The sequence below is a fragment of the Juglans microcarpa x Juglans regia genome, chromosome 8D (genome assembly GCF_004785595.1).
Source record: "Juglans microcarpa x Juglans regia isolate MS1-56 chromosome 8D, Jm3101_v1.0, whole genome shotgun sequence".
Taxonomy (NCBI): Eukaryota; Viridiplantae; Streptophyta; class Magnoliopsida; order Fagales; family Juglandaceae; genus Juglans; species Juglans microcarpa x Juglans regia.
The window spans coordinates 21954466-21973762 of record NC_054608.1 but is presented as its reverse complement, the minus strand read 5'-3'; the positions used below and the strand labels follow the sequence as shown (position 1 = coordinate 21973762).

Here is a 19297-nt window from a genome sequence, read left to right as displayed (position 1 = left end):
ATGTAATCTTGTTTTTGTATAGGTACAATGGGTCCAAAAAAGAAGGCAAAGACTATCAGGCCACACTTGCGAAGACAATCTACTTCAATACCAGCTGTTCATAGTGAGACGCAATCATACCCATCTCTTGATAGGGCGGCCCATTCATTACCCTCTGTCGATGGGCCTCCCCTTCCGTTGATAGGATGGTGGAGTCATCACCTTCTGTAGATTGTCCTTCCCAGCCATCATTATCTTCACAGAAGGGGACCCAACCTTCTACATCGATACAAATGGGAGGCCAACTACCCAGACGTATAGATATTAACAGAGAGACCCAATCATGCACACCTGTACCAATAGAACCACATTCGGAAGCAGAAAATGTCGACTTGTTTTCCGACATTGGAGATCGTTTTGTTGTCATTGTTGGTATGTTTTTGTTTTTCTTACTTCTTATTTATTTTACTATGAATGCACATTTACAAAATAGTAATAATGTCATTAAATCCATTTTTGCAGATAGTAATGGAGGTAGAGTAAAAAGACCATTGCACTCGATTCATGACATTTGGCATCTTCCAGAAGGGGAACGAATTGATATGGAGCTCAATAATCTTGGTCAACCCATCAAAAAGCAAGACTCAAAGGTGGTAAGGTTTGGTGGCCTGATAGCGAGAACTAATAAGTTGGTTCCAATAATTTACAAGGATTGGAGGTCGGTGCCTAAAACCATAAAGGAGGAAGCGTGGAGTCTTATAATGGTATAAAACTTGTATTAAACTATTATTATTAATTAAATAGGTATATTTTGAAAATTTTGTTAGAAATCAAGACATATACTTGTGTAAATTTATTTTGACTGTAGGGCAAGTTTAAAGTTCCTGATGACAAATTGGATGCATTCAAAAAATGGATACTGAAGGACCTGGGGAAGAAATGGAAAGACTACAAACACGAATTGAAGAAAAAGTTACTTCATGAAAAAGACACATCTGCAGCACAAGTTGTGGCAAGGGCAAGTCCCGATATGGTGGATTTATCGCAACTAGCGGAGTTGGCCAATCTTTGGTTCGATCCAGAATATAAGGTAAAAACGCGCGCATTTCTCTTATTGATTTAGAAAGTCAACCAACTAGTTATTCTAATCATAATTCTCATAATTTTTGTGATGTTGTAGTCAAAATGTAATAAAAATAAGGAGTGTCGTAAGAAGCAGTTGGTTGTTCACAGCGGAGGATCAAAAAGTTATGCAAGATATGCCCATGATGCGGTATTTATTTAATTAGTATTTATTTACTATTGAATATTTGTTAGTTATTTGTTTTCAATATATGTGTTTAATATAAAATTTTGGACGCAGAAAAAATCAACTGGGACATTGCCAAGTCGAGCCCAATTGTTTGTCACGACACATAAGAGAAAGGATGGCACCCACTACAATGATGAGACGAGGAAGAAAGTTGTATGTTTTTCAAATTTATTACTTTTTAATTTTAATGGATTTATAAGATGAAGAATGTGTATTTTTTATTATCTATTACAGGCTGAGATGGAGGAACTTTTAACACAGGACATAAGGCCGATAGAAATGGGGTCTGGAGAAACCATGACTTGGGCAACAGATGATGTTTATTCTAAAGTTATGGGCCCAGAACGGCCTGGACGTGTGCGTGGTTTGGGGTTTGGGCCAACTCCTACAAGGCAAACTTGTCAACATTCATTACCAACTTCAACGCAAGAAGATGGTAAATTAAAGGAAGAGCTTGATAAAATGCGGAACGAATTAACTGAATTGCGAAATTTCGTAAACACATTCGTGCATGCACAGGTGAGCACCTCACATATATTTAGTTGATATCAATCAATCTTATTTTGAAAATTTTGAACTCTCATTTGAATTTATTTTCAGGCTTCAAGACAAAATCAAATAGAGAATGAAATGGAAGATAAAGATGAAGAAGAGGAGAATGATGAAGAGGAAGACGTAGAAGAGGAAGATGAAGAAGAGGAAGAGAACGATGAGGACGAGGATTGAGGGGATTATAAGTGAAGAATCTCAAATTATATTAATATTTTAATATTTTAGTTTAATGGTATTTGCAACTTTTTTAATTGAGATAATACTAATGGTTATGTCATATATCTACGTTTGCTCTGTTTTGCTAAGTTGGAATTGGAACGAATTATAAAAGTTTTGAAATCAGGTGTTAGGTGAAGTGGTGAATTATGCATTAGTTTTACTACTCTTTTTGTAAGTTGTGAATCTTAGCAAGATGCCCTTTACTAGTTTGGTTCATGACCCATTCTTTGAATAAATAATTAGTGATTTAAACATAAAAAATTATTATTTAAGTCCCTTGATCAATTGTCGGCTTTTTTTAAAATGCCACCAAAACTATATATTATTACCGGCGTAACAATATAAACGCCGGAACACTACTAATTTACTGGCATAAAATTAATCAATTGTCGGTATTTTGTTAAACACCGCAAAAGCTATAGATTATTTCCGGCGTAATAATATAAACGCGGGAAAACTCAATTATTTACCGGCATAAATTTGATCACTTTTCGGCTTTTTTTTTAACGCCGCCAAAACTATATTTTATTACCGGTGTAATAATATAAACGTCGGGAAACAACTAATTTACCGGCGTAAAATTGATATATTTTCGGCATTTTTGTAAACGCCGCCAAAGCTAGATATAATTACCGGCGTAACAATATAAACGCCGGAAAAATCAATTATTTAACGGCGTAAACAATAAGCGCCGGCAATAATATATTTTTACCGGCGCATAAACAACCGCCGATAATATAAACGCCGGTAATTCTTACTTCTTTTGTAGTGAATGTCATTATACTTAGCTTGTATGTATGCAATAGAGGCTTAATGTTTATAATAAACCCATTCTTAATGTACAAGAATGTTTTTAATTGGTTTTTTAATGTACAAGAATGCATTTATGTGTGTTGGGTATGTCCGTAATACCGGTTTTTCTATCTTTTATATATTTCTATGGGTTGAATCTCGTAGAAGGCTTTAAGTGCATTTAACTTTTCTAGTAATAATTAATTTTTGATGAGTTATCAATTCACGGTCCAACAATAAACATTATGGAGCACTGATCAAAGGATAATCTACACCATGTATAAGAAAGTCTGATCGATGTGTGTGTTGATGTTCAAGCCCATTTTGGCTCATTAGGAGAAAAGTCCTCGACTTTTGTATAAAATTATTGAAGATTGAGATATTTAATTTACAGCTAATTAAGTCAATGTTTTGCAAAGATGGTGATTTCCAACTTGTTCACAATGTACATGATTACTAGAAGATCCTTGAATACCTGATGCGGGCTCTAACATACTACAATACAATTGAGTTTTTTGTGACGGTTTTAAATTTGTGAAAGTCCTGAAACTGTCACAAAAAATCATTTTCTATGACGGTTTTAAGAACTCGTCGCTAAAGGTAGACGAGAAATGGTTTTACGTTCAAACTATAATAATGTTTCGTTCAAACGTAACTTAAACAATGTCATTTTGGATTGATTAGATTCGAATGTATAAGTATAAAATGTTACGTTTGAACGGTTCACCTGCATGGTTTTCGAGGAGAAGTGGCTTGTAGAGCTTTTTCATTGAGCCTGAAGGGACTAGGCAAAAGTATGGTTCGAGTCTTTGGCACCCGGGTCTATAAATAGCTCCAGGGAGTTGGCTCGTCTCTTTCTCACACAATTTGTAATAGCTCGTTAGAAATTCAATGATGGAATTTGTATAGGCTTTAGGAACCTTGTGAAAATTCCATAAGTTTTCACGAATTGACCAATCGTGTAGTTTTGGTGTAACACCCAAGCCCAACCTTTCATGAGGGAATGACAACATTTTAGTATGATCTTCCTCCTCATATTTCAATTGCTTTTCCCCGATTTCTTCTCTTCTCTTTCAGTTTTCTTTACTCCCAAAATTTGCTCCACCCTGGTTTCCAAAACCTCCATGTCTCTACGGTTTCTCTTCTACTCCTTATCCTCATATCACTACTGTCATCTTGCACTAACGCTGTGCAGACACCCGAAAACCACCATGTATCACCGATTATAAGCCAACACGATACTCAACTTGCACCACCCGAACCACCATGCTCAAACACTGCCCAGCCCTTGCCAACCTCGAGCAACAACTGGAAGAGAGACACTTAGCCACCACAAATCACTCAACCACCCCGCACGACGCTCCATTGGGCTTCGCCGATGTTGACCTTAGCCCTGTCACCGAAACCAATCCTGCCACGTGATAGCCCAACTCGAGTGATCCACCACTACTCTGCCCTGCTCCACCAGCCCACATGGCAACACCGTGACCATCCTAAAGCAAAGCCTCTGTTATTAAGCAAGAAAACAGAGCAAATAGAGTGCTCTAAGCCCCGATACTTCCCGCACGATCGTCCACCACCCTCATGCACCTTCATCGGCAAACAAAAGATGCCGAAAAGCAAGACTTGATTTTTGGACTGCAACCCCCACCACTCGGTCGTTGTGCTCCTCTCCTCCATAGACGTGCAACACAAAGTGGATAGCACCTACTTCTCTCGACACCAAACCAACCCCCATGGAAACCACGATCTGAGGCTAACGCCGCCCAATCCATCGTCTTATGCCACCCTTTTGGATGTCCAGCACTACTTTTGCAGCCCTCACGTTGCATGCATGAAGCGTACGTAAACTACCTCCTCCCCACCTCTCAGGCTCTCTCTCTCTCTCACCACTTTTTCTCTTCCATCCATAGTGCACTACCGCTGCCTCAGCCACATCGTTGCCGCTTCGTAGTTGCTCTCATGGTGCGTTTTAGTTGGATGACTTTGGGTCTCTTCGAAAATATGGCCTTTGCATTTTACGTAATGTTCTTATAACATAATAGTAGAGAAGATGTTTTGGATGTTACAACATCACCCTTCTAAGTTACAAACCAAAGCATGGGGTGTTTGAATTGTTTTTGAGTTGGGTTTGAGTTTATATTTTATACTGTTAAAACATTTTAAATGGGCTTTATTTCATTGCTAATGCTCAAGAAGTTTATGATTTTCTACTACATTATATGTTGGCAATTTTAAATTATTGTTTTAATAATAGTTTATAGAGATATTAGTTTTAAATAGGATTAAGTTAATTTTTGAAATGAATTAATTTGTTTTGTCATTTTTTGATAAAATTATACTATAATAAGTTAAGAATATTTTTAATGATAATAGTATATTAGATTTTTATAATTAAAAAGTTTTCAAAGCTATTTTTTGTAGTATGAATTTAGATAAATGGAGAGTTTTAGCAAGACCTTTTAGAAGTTTAGTAATATTTAGTGTTTTGTATAGGTGGCGATTGGCATTCATTCGGTATGATTGTGGAAAGACTCAGAATGGTTAAAGAGTTTAGGTAAGCGGGATTCCTATGCTAGGCTTTACTCGAATAGTTTCGATTGAGGTTGATTCTTTTGAAAATTATGCATGTTTTGTTATGAAATGAAAACTTGGGAAAAATAACCTCAGTCATTTATTTGCATTACTCATGAAATCTGTGTATAAAAAAAAAGAGAAAATGTTTCTGACATGCATTGTGTAGACATGAGCTATATTTTGTCATGTTGTCTCTGAAATTTGGAAAAGAGCGATATTGAAAATCTGAAAAATTGTGCATTGATTTAGAAAGATGCTTCGACTTTTGTTTTTAGTTTGTGAGAATGATCTGAATATGTTTTGGTACTCTGTTTTGTTTTGATATGGCATTTGAAAACCTTTGGCATGGTATACTGATTTTGTATCTGACTCTGTCTCTGCTTTGTTCTACTCTGCTCTATTCTGCTTGGGCTGGTATCAACTTCTCTGTTTCTTGGTGCACCCACTTCGAAAATAAAGTGGTTTTATGTAATCTTTCCTCTGTGCACACTCGGGGCTCGAAGAGTAAAAATGGAAAGATTTCACCTCTGTCTCTACCCGATTTGGTCACCGGGTATAGCATAACCCTACCACGGGGGTGAAACATGGTCTCTGCTCTGTGAGATACTCTGTTTTGATGTGATGATGATGCTCGGGTTATGTTATGCCAAAGTAGTTTGGGTTTTATGTGTCTTAAAACCATTGCTCTGTTACGTTTGAAAACAGGTTTTTACTCTGCATGATAACTCTGAGAAATATTTTGTTCTGCATACTGTACTCTGTAAATGTTCATGTTTGCACACTAGTATATGTTCTCTGCTTACTGAGTTGTTGATAACTCATCCCTTATATCCACAACATTTTTCAGATATAGAGGGTACTTGTTGTTAGAGAATTTTTGTTGAATAGTTTTGTTTTGCTCTGTTAACTTAGTACTTTGGGAAAGTTGGCATTTATTTTGAGACTTTGTCGCATTATTAGTTAATTATTTTGGAGTAGATGGTTTAAAAAAATGAGGTCTATGAGTAATTGAGGAATTAGAGTTTATATTTGTACGATGATATATGATTTTTGATGACAAGAAGTAACACTACGACCCTTTCCTGACTGTGGCGTTACATTAGTCTATCAGCATAGTCAGTATTACCACTCACTATGGTGCTAGAAGTGCGATTTTATTTATTTGAGATAGTTAGAAGTGTCAGAATGTGATATGGTCTGCGCCATTAGACTCAGTTGTTTATTTTGGGTTTTATGGAGCAATAATCCTATTATCAATTTTTGGACGAAACGTTCGCTCGAAAATGCATTTTGTTTATTTTGGGGCAATTCGGGATTGAATTTTGATAAAAAAAAATTGCACAGTTAGTTTAGTGTGTATATTTAGGATTTTTCAATGCAAATTTTATTTTTCATTTTTTTGAAGTGAATAGTAATCTTGATAGTAGTACCTCGTGCAGTGTTTTCAGAGTCACAGTGTGGAATGTCCAAATTAGGTTAGCAAAATTTTATTTGGACACTTGGAAAGTTGTTAGCGACACTTGGTGAATAATATTGGATTTGGCACCAAGAGAAACCATGAGATTGAAAGTGAAGGAATCGAGGTGTGAGATCATACCACCTAAGCAAAACCCTATTCCATCCAACCATCCAAGCTGTGCCAAATCAAAGAGGGTTTCAACCCTAGTGAAACCCTAAATGATGGAATTCAATTAAAATCCCAAAAGATTGGTTCAAACCAAAACTCTAAACGGTTTTCCCAAATCCTAAAGTTGGTCTCCATATCCTATTTGATCTTATTTCTAGCATTGTGTTTAATCACTTGATTAAATCACTTTCACATTCTATTAATTCCTCAAACTCATGTTATGACATCATTATCCAACCCTTTAAACCTTGAAAATTTGATTGGGTCAAGAAAAATTAGATTTGGTCTTGATAGCACCTCAAACCCTAACCAAACTCTCTTGAAACTCAAAATGAAGCCCACTTGTTTAAGGCCCATTACGGCCCATGAATTTTGGCCACCTAGGCAAAGCTTCTAGAGAAAGTTTCCACCTCATCAACCTCTGCCCTCAACAACCCCAAATAGTCCCTTGATGTGAGAGGAAAATCCACCTCATCACATCCCTTCCACATGGCAGCAGCAACAACCATTCCCCTTCACTATTTTCACCTTTTTGTGACCTAACCACCATGCGTCAAGATGTCCTACAAGGCCATTCCTCCATTTTTAGAAGTACTTTAGGTGTGCAGGTCACCACTTCCCTCACTTCACCACTTTTCACCCATATTCTTGGAGAGAAACCCTTGAGAACTTTCTCGGGAAGATTCCAGAGGCTTTTTGAGTTCCATTTCTTGGACTTTTGTAAGTATCTTCTCACAATGATTCATTCATTAAAGTTTGATTTTATGGTCTTTTGATCGGTTAAAACTTGTGTTAACTGTGGAAAGGTCAATCTAGGCGATAATCTGGATAGTGTATTGTGTTTTGGAGTTTTTGACCAAGCTAATGGACAAATCTTGGTCCTAAAGTTTTATGGAGTGTTGTTAACGTGTATAAATGAATGTTTGTTGGAGATTAGTTGCATGATTAAATCTTTTGATAAAATATTTTCTCAAATCTAGAAACATAGAAACTGGAAGAGGAAAAATAATTTATCTTTTAAGAAAGTTTGAGTCTTATGTGGTTAATCTTACTTCAGTGGCTTTGATATTTTTATTTGATGATCCTAAGTCTTTTATGTACATTTTAGGATGTTAGTTTGAAGAGTTTTGGTGTTAGTTTCAAAGATGTGAATTTTTATGCAAGAGATTACTCGCTCGGGGTCAAACAGTTGATGTTTTTGTCTAGATCCATATTTTGAATTATTTTTAGCCATGTGATTTTAAGTTTAATGCTTGCATATACTTTAGGACACAGTTTTTAAACCATATGATGTTTTGGTTTGAAGATCTCATCATAGAAAGCCTTATATCAAGTGTTTGATAAAAGCTAGTTGGGAAATAAATTTTGTTTTTGGCAAGTGTCGGATGTGATTTTGTGATTTTTGGTGACTTTTATGTGTTTCTTCAAAGCATTTTAGTTCTTAGGAATGTGTTAAGAACATGTTAGAAGAAATGTTTGAATTTTTTGACATGCTTTGAAATTGGTCAAAACCTTTATATTCAACAGTTTGTATTTTAGTTAAAAATTTTGGATCTATTTACTAAAAAGTTTTATATTTATGAGAAGTATTTTTGTTGGATGTTTTAAGCATATTTTTAAACTTAGGATATGTGGATCTATCTTGTAATATTTCGGTTTGATAATGAGTTCTGGAGTTGGAAGAAATTCCAACAAAAATTAAGAGATGTGACCTTTGATAATTTTGGCCCTATGGTGTTTCTCATAGTTGTGTTTGCTTTTAATTTTTTCTAAGTTGATATTTGAACTTGGGACAAAATTTACATAAGGAATGTAAATTTCGGTAATTTTTGGAGTTAGGATGTGAAATCCTTAAGTTAGGGATGAAATTGTCATTTTCCCATATGTAGAGGGTAAAATGGTAGTTTTACTTAAGTTTGCATTTTTTTTTCATGTTTCTAATTGTTAGTTATAAGGTTTCTAACTTTTAGAATCCCTACTTGTAGTTTCTTGTGTTTCTTGCTTAATCCTCGTAACGCGACAATCATTATAAGTTAGTTTTTAACATACTATCAGATTACTCTATATTTGTGAAGGGTAAGAGAACTACAGTTTATGTAGGTATGTCATTATATATGTCATGCCATGCCATGTCTTTATCTGTTACATATATTATATACTATCACGAAATACTTATCTATTACACAATTTATTCTGTCATGTATTTCTATTTGCTATAAACATGTCATGTTAAGTAATGCTATCTGTTACACATATGTCATGTCACGTAGTATTTTCTGTTACATATTATGAAATATTTTCTGCTACACGTTATGCTATGTTATGAAATATTATCTGTTAGACGTTATGTCATGCTACAAAATATTTTTTGTCTCGTAGTACGTCATGTCTTTTGTCTAACATTCATGTCATGTTATGTTACGTCAGGACTTTTGTCCTTTTGTTTCATGTCACATTTCATCTCGACTACAGCTTGTGTATCTCGGGAACAACCTTTCAAGTCGTGTCGGGTTTATTTATGTCTATCACGACCCTAAGTGCTAGGATAAGGTAATATCCTAGTGGAACTCCTTTGTTTACGCTGGAGTGTGTAAACTAGTGTGAAATTTCCTAGGTTGACAAGGTGAAGATAAACGAGCTGCTAATGGGACCTAATGGTCACCGGAGTGCAGCAGGCACTAACATCGATGGTGCCATACTTCAATTTCATGTTATACGTACTCGTGTATGTAAAAATACCTGACACATATGTTAACGCACTCGCAATCGGTGCAGATACCTATGTTGTGATGTGGTAATTAGTAGGGACACATGGCTTAAGGAGATCTGTGTAGCACTGACATGGCCACATTTATTTATTAAGATTATTGAATAATATTTCAAGTTCATGTATTTCACTCTTACGTTCCTGCTATGTTTCAAGTTCACGTTCAGTCATGCTTCAAGTTCACGTTCATGTTATTCAGATCAAGGTCATGTCAAGTTCATGTTATTCAGATTAAATTCATGTCATGTCAAATTTAAAGTTCAGTTCACGTCATGTCAGTTTATGCCATGTTACACTTCAAGTTATTTTATACTTGCTTTTGATTCTGATTATGCATTCATGCATCTACTGCCATTCATGCATTATTAACTTGTGTGGAAGTTCCCATTTAACTTGCTGAGATTTATATATAAATCTCACCATAGTAGTCCTAACTACCATCCCCCCGAATGGTAGGAGATGTGTCAGGTCGAGGAGAGGGAACGAAGCCTAGCCGATTGGAAGAGGTTGATTAGACGCCGCCGACGCGACGCGAAGCTTATGGCCTCCTTAGTTAGATTTTTGGATAGTATTATGGCATCGTTGGTTGAGCTACGTGAGTTGCTCAGCGAACTAGCCTAGTGATTATATTCTGGTGATGTAATTATGGAGCTCGGTCTCCCATGTTTTGAGATTGCAGTCTCCTAAGACTCATACTGTCATTGTGGACGTTTATCCTTTCAGTATGTATGAACCATGTTTTAAGTATTTGAGATTTTTTTAGTTGGATGTTACTCAAAGAAAAAAATTATCCCTCATGAATGAGGGCAGGTAACCTTGTGTTAAATGTCTTGATACTTCAGATGTTTGTTTGATCAGAAGTGGAATCTAGGGGCATCACACAATTTATGGGGAGTAGAAGAAGAAGACGTCCTGTAGCGTAGCTCCTTACCATCAAGTAGGCGGAAGACGAAGGTTTGAAAGCATACATATCCATGTTCAACAAAGAGCTAGAGGCCATGGATCAAGCTGACGACTTCATTAACGTCGAAGATACACTCCGAGCCTTGATCGAATAGAGAAAAAAAGAACTGGATCAGGCAAACAGGAAAGTGAAGGCACCAAGAGCAATGCTTGCGAAAAGTCAGAGAAGGGACCACATGACAACATGAGGGAGTAAGCCCCTACAAGAGGCCTGGGGTTTCGATTTAACCAGATCGTGCTCACCATCCAGAAAGAAAACCGACAAGCCTTCCAAAAAGACAGCTACAGGAGCACTAGTAGCTGCTATTGCACCTTCCATCAATCCACCACTCATAACAAAGAAGATGCATTTCCTTGAAAGAGGAAATAGACAAGACTGGGCCACTGAGGCTATGGTATCCTCCCTCCCAGAGACTAGAGCAGGAGTGGAGGAGGAGATCAAGGGAAATAAGTGCTAAGAGGGCCTACCCTTAACAGTCTAAGGGCGGTGACGTCGACTTACCAATTGAAGATGAAGTTCTCCACGTCTCAGGGAGTGGGAGAAATTCGAGGAGAGCAAGTCCTGGCAAGGGAGTGTTACGTGCAGGAATTGAAGCCAAGGGATGGCGGGGTGCATGTGGTCCACACCCAAGGCAATGACCACACTCTCCCACCCCCGCCCGAATATACCACAATAGATGGAGAGATCTGAGATGAACAGACGCTCAGGAAGGTGGAGTCTAATGAACCACTGGAGTTTATCCTCTTGAACCCAAACTCTCTTCCTTCTTGCTTAAGCTTTATTGCCAAGTGGATGGCTTTAGATTTTAACTATTACATGTTGGAAAAGTGGCACGTGGCAGATCTTTAGCTGGTGCATGTTGGACAAGTGACGCTTAGCTGACACGTGTAGAACAAATGGCACACTAGCTGATGTATGTGGGACAAGTGGTGCACTATGTAACAACCCGCTCCTTTTCTCCCATGATTAATGCAAATTTTGAGGACGGAATTTATTATAAGAAGGGGAGAATGTAACAACTCGCTCCTTTCTCTCTCGAACGGTCATGAGTCTCATTCTGCGTTTTAGACCTCAAATATTTTAAAAGTCTGAGAAGTATTTTAAATGAGGTGTTTCCAGTGTTATTGAACCAAACTTGATTTTAAGTGAGACAATTATAATATTTTTGAAAGCTCCAAAAATATTATAATTGTCGAAAATCATTTTATCTAAATGATTTAGTTATTTAAAATATTATGGTACTTAAATTACGTTGAAAGCTCTATGTAATTAGATGGTTTTATTCTTTTAAAAAGATAATTAGCAAACTTCATCATTTATTTAATGATGAAAGATTATTATTTTATAAGCTAAAGTTTAGTTTAAATCATATTCTATCCTAATTCCTCTTAGTGTTTTCAGTTAAGTTAGTTTACGCATTTTCAAATAAGTATTTAAAGCCCACTGTTAAATCGTTTTGAAGACCTCAAGGTAGAAAAACCCTAGCCTCTAGCTTTCCCCCATCACTTTTCCCTTTCCCACTCTCTCTTCCCTCCCTTAGCTCACACACGGGCAGCACCCCTCCCCCTACCTGATGTGTTGGGCGTAGTTGTGTAGTGTGCTGTGTAGTAGTGTTGTGAACTAGGTTTGTATTGGTAGTTGGGAAGTGTGTAGTAGGGGTGATGCGTGGCGTAGTGTGGATTGAAGGGAGTGCATGTGGAGTATACTCTCGTGGCGTTATGTGGAATGGGAAGAGTGCACGTGGTGTGTACTCTTGCTTGTCGTATTGTGTCCACATGCACTCTGTGTAGCGTTGTGTGGAATGAGAAGAGTACACATGGAGTGTACTCTCATGGCGTTGTGTGGAATGGGAAGAGTACACATACAGTGTACTCTCGTGATGTAGTGTGGATTGGGAAAAGTGCACGTGGAGTGTACTTTGTGTGGTGTAGTGTGGATTGGAGGGAGTACACGAGGAGTGTACTCCTTGTGGTGAATCATGATACACCATGTGGCATGTCACGAAGGAATGGATGATTGCGTTGTTAAGGAGCGTAGAGCATGATGTGTAGTATCGGGAAATGTGGAACAGTGTGCTTGATTAATTGTGATGTGACCGTGTGGTCAAAGTGACGGGTGTCACCGTATAGCAGTGTTATGGCTATTGTACGTGTGAAGGGATGGATTGGCATAGAAGTGATGTAATGGGATGCTAGGTGACGTGACAAAGTCACGGTGTAGCTTGTGAGTAGTCTCGAGCTACCTGACATGATGTAAGGTGTAGTTGTGAATGGAGTCCTGCCGTGTTGAGTGTTGGGATGAACTTGTAATGGGACGAGAAGTAGGAAGAGTCCTGCCAACCGAGTAAGAGAAGGTTGGGATCGGACTATGATGCTTGTTTACATAAGTGGGCGTTCAATGGATTTTATGTTGATCTTAGGTGATAAAGGGGAGTAGGGTACATGTATAATCTGGTTAGACACGTGATGGATGGATTTACCATACGTAATGGGTAATCTGTCTTAAGCATAGGTACACGATGTTTAAGCTTCAGAGTTGGCTTAAAGTCGTGTGGTATGCATAGATGAGGATGAGGATGATGATGAAGCATAGGCTTGGATGCGACAACGTCGTGTGTATCGACTAGGATTGAGATGCTTGACTTGGTCGGTCTAAGTTACGCATCGGAATGAGATTGATAGGAAGAGTAAGGCGTAGGTCCTCTAGTGTCTTAACCCTAAGGTGAATCATGGGGTTCACTCTAGTGCATAAGCACTCAAGGTAGGACGTTGAGTTTGGAAGAGGTAGTGACCCACTTACGGTATCCTCGAAAGAGGAAGCATAGTAAGGGACACGTAGAGGCCGATGATAGAAGCAGAGTGTTTTCAAGTGAAGTGTAGTTCTATTTCTAGTTTAGTTGCTTATGTACTAGATAGAGAATGATGCTAAGGTTATGTTATGTATGTATGTTGGTTGCCATTTGACACGCACATGAATGGACTACATGAAATGTAAATAACATGGAGTCCAGGTAAGTATTATGTTCATTCGCTTCTAGAGTTTTCTAAAGATACGAGTGAAATGAAAAGAAAATACTTCCCTTTATGATGCTTTACAAAATGAACAACATGTTATGAAAACATGCTAAGTATAAGTCTTCAAGTATATGTACATAATGACCATTCTTAGCAGCCCCTTTTCTAAAGATAAGCGATGCAAAGAAAGTGTTTAAAATGTCCCTATAAATTGATCCTTTATGGATGCCACGAACTGATGGTTCGAATGATGCCTCGAGTGATGTTTAAGCTTATGCTTTTAAATGACGTTTTCCATGAATGAACTGAGTAATGAAAGAATAAAAGAATTGACTGAAGGAATGAATGCTATAATGTATGAACATATGTATGACCATGATGAACGAATAAACGGATGAGGGTACCATTGAAAGAGCAGATTACAATGCTGAGAAATAGTGCTGGCAATGCACCCAGTATTGCCCCCAGACCGATGGATTCCCGACCCGCAACGAAGGGCAAAATCAGGGTCCAAAGGAAGACCCGTTAACCCTAGCACATTGGGCGTAACAGTGTGTAAAGGCCAATAGAATGTGATAATAGAATGCATGAGTCTCCAGACTCTTTAGGAAATGAAGGCGTGTGAGAAATTTTTTATGAAAAGAAAATCCCTTTTTAATAAAATCCCTACCTAGTGATGTTTTCAAAATGAATGTATGCTTATTGTCTTGTATGTATGTATGTATGAGTGATGAATGTATGACTGAAATCCTATGTTACTATATTTTTATGGTATGAAGTAATACTTACTGAGTATTCAACTCATTTTAATTTCTATGTATGCCCATCCCCCTCAGGAACTAAATGAGTAGAATGCGTCAAGATGGACACGGCCCAAGGGGAAGAGCATAGAAGTCTAGGCATGAGAGTTTTACATGTATGAAAGGCCTTTTTATTTTAAGTTTGATGTTTTCTACTTTAAACCTCTTTTATTCTCAAAATATATTTTATTTTATAACGTAGAATCTTGTAGCTTGGGTATGGAAGTAAAAAATTTTAAAACAAACGGTAATTCTCGTCGTCCTTTTTAAAATCATTTTATAAAAACTCCCACCACAAGGACGGGTGTTACACACTAGCTGATGCATGTGGGAAAAGTAGCACACTAGCTGATGCATGCTTGAGTGTTATTGGGTGATGGTGGGCGGCACAATAGGCTAGGCTATAGGGTACACAAATCTAAAAAATTTTCTTGGAAGGAATTCTTTTGCCAAGTGGCGTCGGTCCTTGAAAATTTGAAATCCTCTTTCCCTACCCCATAAGTGCTTTCCTAGGAAACCTGAGAACACTTTGCATGTGTGCCAAGTGTTAAGGGATAGGGATTTTCGGAATTCCCTTTGCCCTAATTTTCAGAACCCTTTCATGTTTGGTTTAGACATTGGGAACCAAAGGGATTTATGTGCATGGATGCCATGTGGCACAAAGCTTTTTGCTTTGGCTAAAACTTCCCTCTTCTATTCATCATTGCCCTATTTTTAGAAATGTCACAAGCCCTTATGCATGAGTGATACATAGCCCAAAATCATGCCCTAACCATAAACCCTAAAATCTTGTCAATGTTCCCCGTATGATCTAGGTTCAATGAACCTTCAAGGGTAGGTTAGTCTTTTTGTCGAAATCCTGAGTGGGGGTCTTGGTGTCTTAGGGTTCGGATGTGTGCATGGTTGCCATTTGACAATGGCATGCATGTGGTTCTTGCCCTAGCTGACCCTCTCTCTTCCTCTTGTCTTCACTTCCCACTAAGATTCTTCTAGAATCCTCAAAAGTCATGTGTGCCATTTCCCAAAGCCCTCTCTTCCTTTCTCTCATGATTATTCTCTTTTAAAGACTCTCGTACTTAATGCATGCATGACAAGTGGCAAATGTGGTGATTGGCTTTTGCGGTTGGGCGTGTAGACCCCTTGCCAGAAACCCTAGAGTCTCTTTGAGACTTGAGTTATTTGACTTTGTTTTGTTCGATGCGCCACTTCCCATTTCCTTATGATTGTACTTTTCTAAAACTCCCACATTCCATGCATGCGTGACACATGGAAAAAATGTTTGTTGGCTTTTCATAGCTAGGCATGTAATCCCTTTGGCCAAACCCTAGGGCTTCTTAGAACCTTGTGCTTATGATTTTGTACGTTCCCTAGGCTCCCCACATCATTGCATCTTCTAGGAACTCAAACAAGTGCATGGGTGTGGTGTGTGGCTATTAGGGTTCCAAAACCCTCTGCTCTTTCTCCCACTTCTTCCACTTTCATGTCCAGGTTCAAAGTACCTTAGATGTGGGTTTGCATGTTGGTGCTGTGGTGGGTGGGTAGGTGTGATGGGCGTGTGCCCAAGGTGTGTGCCGAACCTTACATCCTCTTCCATCTCCTTAGCTTCTTCTAGAAACCTTCAAGCATGTTTGTCAAGTGGCATCAATGTGCTAACCAAGGTGCTTCTTCCCTATGTTAGTAACGATCGAAATTCTAGGGAGAGCTAAAAGCTTTTTCCGCTTCCAAGTAGACGCCTCCCATGCCAAAATCCTAATTAGGGTTTTTTCATAAGCCCAAGACCCTTAGTGGCTGACTTTCACTAGCCCAAGGTCTCTTAGTGGGCTTGAGCGCCTCTTGTCTAAGATGGGCAAGGCCCTTGTTGCTTCCTATGTTCTCTACATGCCAAAACTTGGACTGATAACTAAGTGGGCCAAGGCTAAATGTAATGAAAGTAGTAAAGGAGGACTTGGCTAAGTTTGGGTTGTCAAGTCCTTCCCCCTTTAAGAAAAGATTTTTTCCTCGAAATCGGCAAGTAGTGGACAAAAGACAATATTAAAACTAGAGATGCACTAACTAACTTGATTAACTAAGTCTAACTTTAAATCTGCTTGGTTGACTGTGGTTATTCTCAAAAGCACATAATGTGATTGTTCTTGTATCTCTAATCCCATATCAAGACCATGCTTATTCCAATACCATCTACGATCCCAAACATAGTATCAGAATTTTCAAATCCACCAAAATAATCTACAACATCCAAGGATCCTAGCAATTAGCGCCTTATAGTTCAGATTACGTTGTTTACCATTGATGCCTAATCTTTGGTTTCAAAATCTTTAATGTAATCAGATTTGGTCACCTGGAACCTCCCTATGACCTCAACCCCTTATAAGCACAAATGCATCCTGCGACATAACCATCTTCCTATGTAAATGTGTAGTTGTAATTTTATTCATATAGGATCTCCAAATCGCAAACAATTTCCTCAATATCCATTAAAACATACCCCCACACCATGATAGTACATAGACCATCTCCCAAAACCATGAGCTTTCACACGTATTCCTATATTGTCTCTTGCATCCCTAGTCAAAATTGATGACTCCTTGAAACTTAGTGCTAATCACCCCTACACATCAAATAGCAACATTGTTACAATAATGGTTGGGGCTTGATGCCAAGAGCGGTGGTGTAAGAACTTAGAAGTCCATATACAAAATTAAGCACATGCAATGGATAAGATTGAGACCAAAATAAAGCATCAAGAACCAGGATCTATTTGTATACTTCTTGTTAACGTCGTGTTTCATATGAATTTGGACCAGGTTCTAATAACTTGGGTCTTGAGTCTTTCACCCACACACTTAAGAAACACGAAGAGTGGGGGCCTTGGTGGAGGTTGGGGAGTCTCCTATGATTAAGTCAGTATATTTCCTTAGTAGTTTGTGCATGAACTTAGCAAAATCAGAGAGAGTTCTTCGTACCTGGGGGTCAGCTTTTATGCTAGGTTTTTGGGTGGGGACAAGTCATACTTGGCTTTGGGGAGTCCATGTCACTTCCATTGTTCGCCTAGTCAGAATCCTTTAATGTGGCTTGGCTTCTGGGGCGGCTTCATTACTGCAGTTTAGAGTCCAAGGAGTGGCACCATTAATGCGGCGTGGCTTCCTGACTCATTTTACTATGTAGATGTTCCTTGTTATGCCTCTCCATGCCTGTAGTCAGGAGATTGAAGGCTCCTTGTATTTTCTGCCCACCTGCTTGCGCAGGTTCCCAAGGGTAGGGTCTCATCATGGAGGTGTTAGGGCGGCGAGTCCCATTTGCCCCTACCGTCCACTTTCTCCACATGTGGGTTGCTTCATGGACGGGTGTTGCTCATGGTCGAGTACTCTATATAGTTCCATTGACTCCTTTTAGAGGAGGGTCGGTCGGGGTCGGTCGGACTCTTTGACTTACTTCCCTAGCGGTCCCTTGCGGGCTTGCTATACAGGCTGATAGGAGGGGAAAACCCCCTTATAGTTACCCCACCAATTCTTATCGGACTAGTTCCATGGGAATTCCTTTTTGCCTTTGTCTTCATGCTATCATTTTTTCTCTATCGCTATCGTTGAGACCCTCTGCCCGAGAAAGGGGCGGCTATTACTCTCTTGGCTCTTCTACGTGTTAGGTTCTGGGCTCTAGGTTATGCCCATATGGTTTTATGTCATTTAACGAGGTTAGGCAATGGTTCCTCTCCTGACTTTATTGGCACATTTTTTGACAGTTGGATTTTGCACTTGATTGCATCCTTCCAGTTCCCTCAGCATTGATAGTGTTAAGCAACTCTTTCTCTCTTAGTCGCATCGTACAATAATGCCATGGGATTCATGCACGTCTTGCCAACTTCATGGGGCGTGTGCATTCCCACGATTTTGAGATGCTAATCACGCCGGGGTCTATTTAATTTCCCCCTTTGTCGTTGGAGCCCACTTTGCATTCTCTTCCTTTCTCAGGGTTCTTCGTGCTTCCTTCCTTTCTCTTCAAACTTATCTCTGCATGTAATCGATCTTCTCTTCTTCCTTCTTTACATTGATATGTCTCCAAAGAAATCTTCACGTCCTACCCCTAAAAACTCTGAGGCTGCCAAGCCATTTAGTTTGTCACATGCTCCTGAGGGCTTAGATCCTCTTGAGGTCTGCACCAAGTCACAAATATTTGACACATTCTAGTGGCGGTCGGTGGTGACTCCTGGTGAGTTGGATTCGTTGAAGACAACTTAGAAGGTGCCTAGTATCGTAGAGTTTGAGGTGTTGCCCCCAACGAAGGCGCCGTGTACTTTGAAGGGTACGCATCTAAGGTGGTTGTGTACCATAACATGTTCTCTAGTTGCCTTAGGCTGCCTTTCTGCCATCCAGTTCGTGATGTGCTGGACTACCTGCACTTAGCAGGTGCCCAACTCCACCAAATGCATGGAGGATCCTAGTATCATGTTTGGTCATCTGGCGGCGAGTGCTGGAGGAGGCAGGTTCTGAGCACCTTGATCTCACCACACGTGAGTTCCTCGTTACCAAAAATCTTCTGAAGCAAAGTGGCAACACATGTGGTTTTAAGTCCATTCAGGCGTTGGCTCGTTTGGAGCCACATTATAACAGGGTAAAGGGGTGGATTCAATGTTTTTTCTTCTTGTACGACAAAGGGTGGGAATTCTAAGTCAAGCAGGTCAACTAGTATGAATCCCC

At 38.9% G+C, this 19297-nt stretch overlaps 1 protein-coding gene across 1 annotated transcript; it reads left to right on the top strand.

Moving 5' to 3' along the window:
* Positions 1-177: 177 nt before the first annotated feature.
* LOC121242282 lies at positions 178-18787 on the top strand. The gene is made up of 7 exons (XM_041140169.1): positions 178-411; positions 502-743; positions 848-1069; positions 1160-1252; positions 1343-1444; positions 1526-1810; positions 18572-18787. Exons 1-7 carry the CDS (start codon positions 186-188, stop codon positions 18785-18787), a joined length of 1386 nt encoding a protein of 461 aa, XP_040996103.1. The 5' UTR covers positions 178-185.
* The last annotated feature ends 510 nt before the right edge of the window (positions 18788-19297 follow it).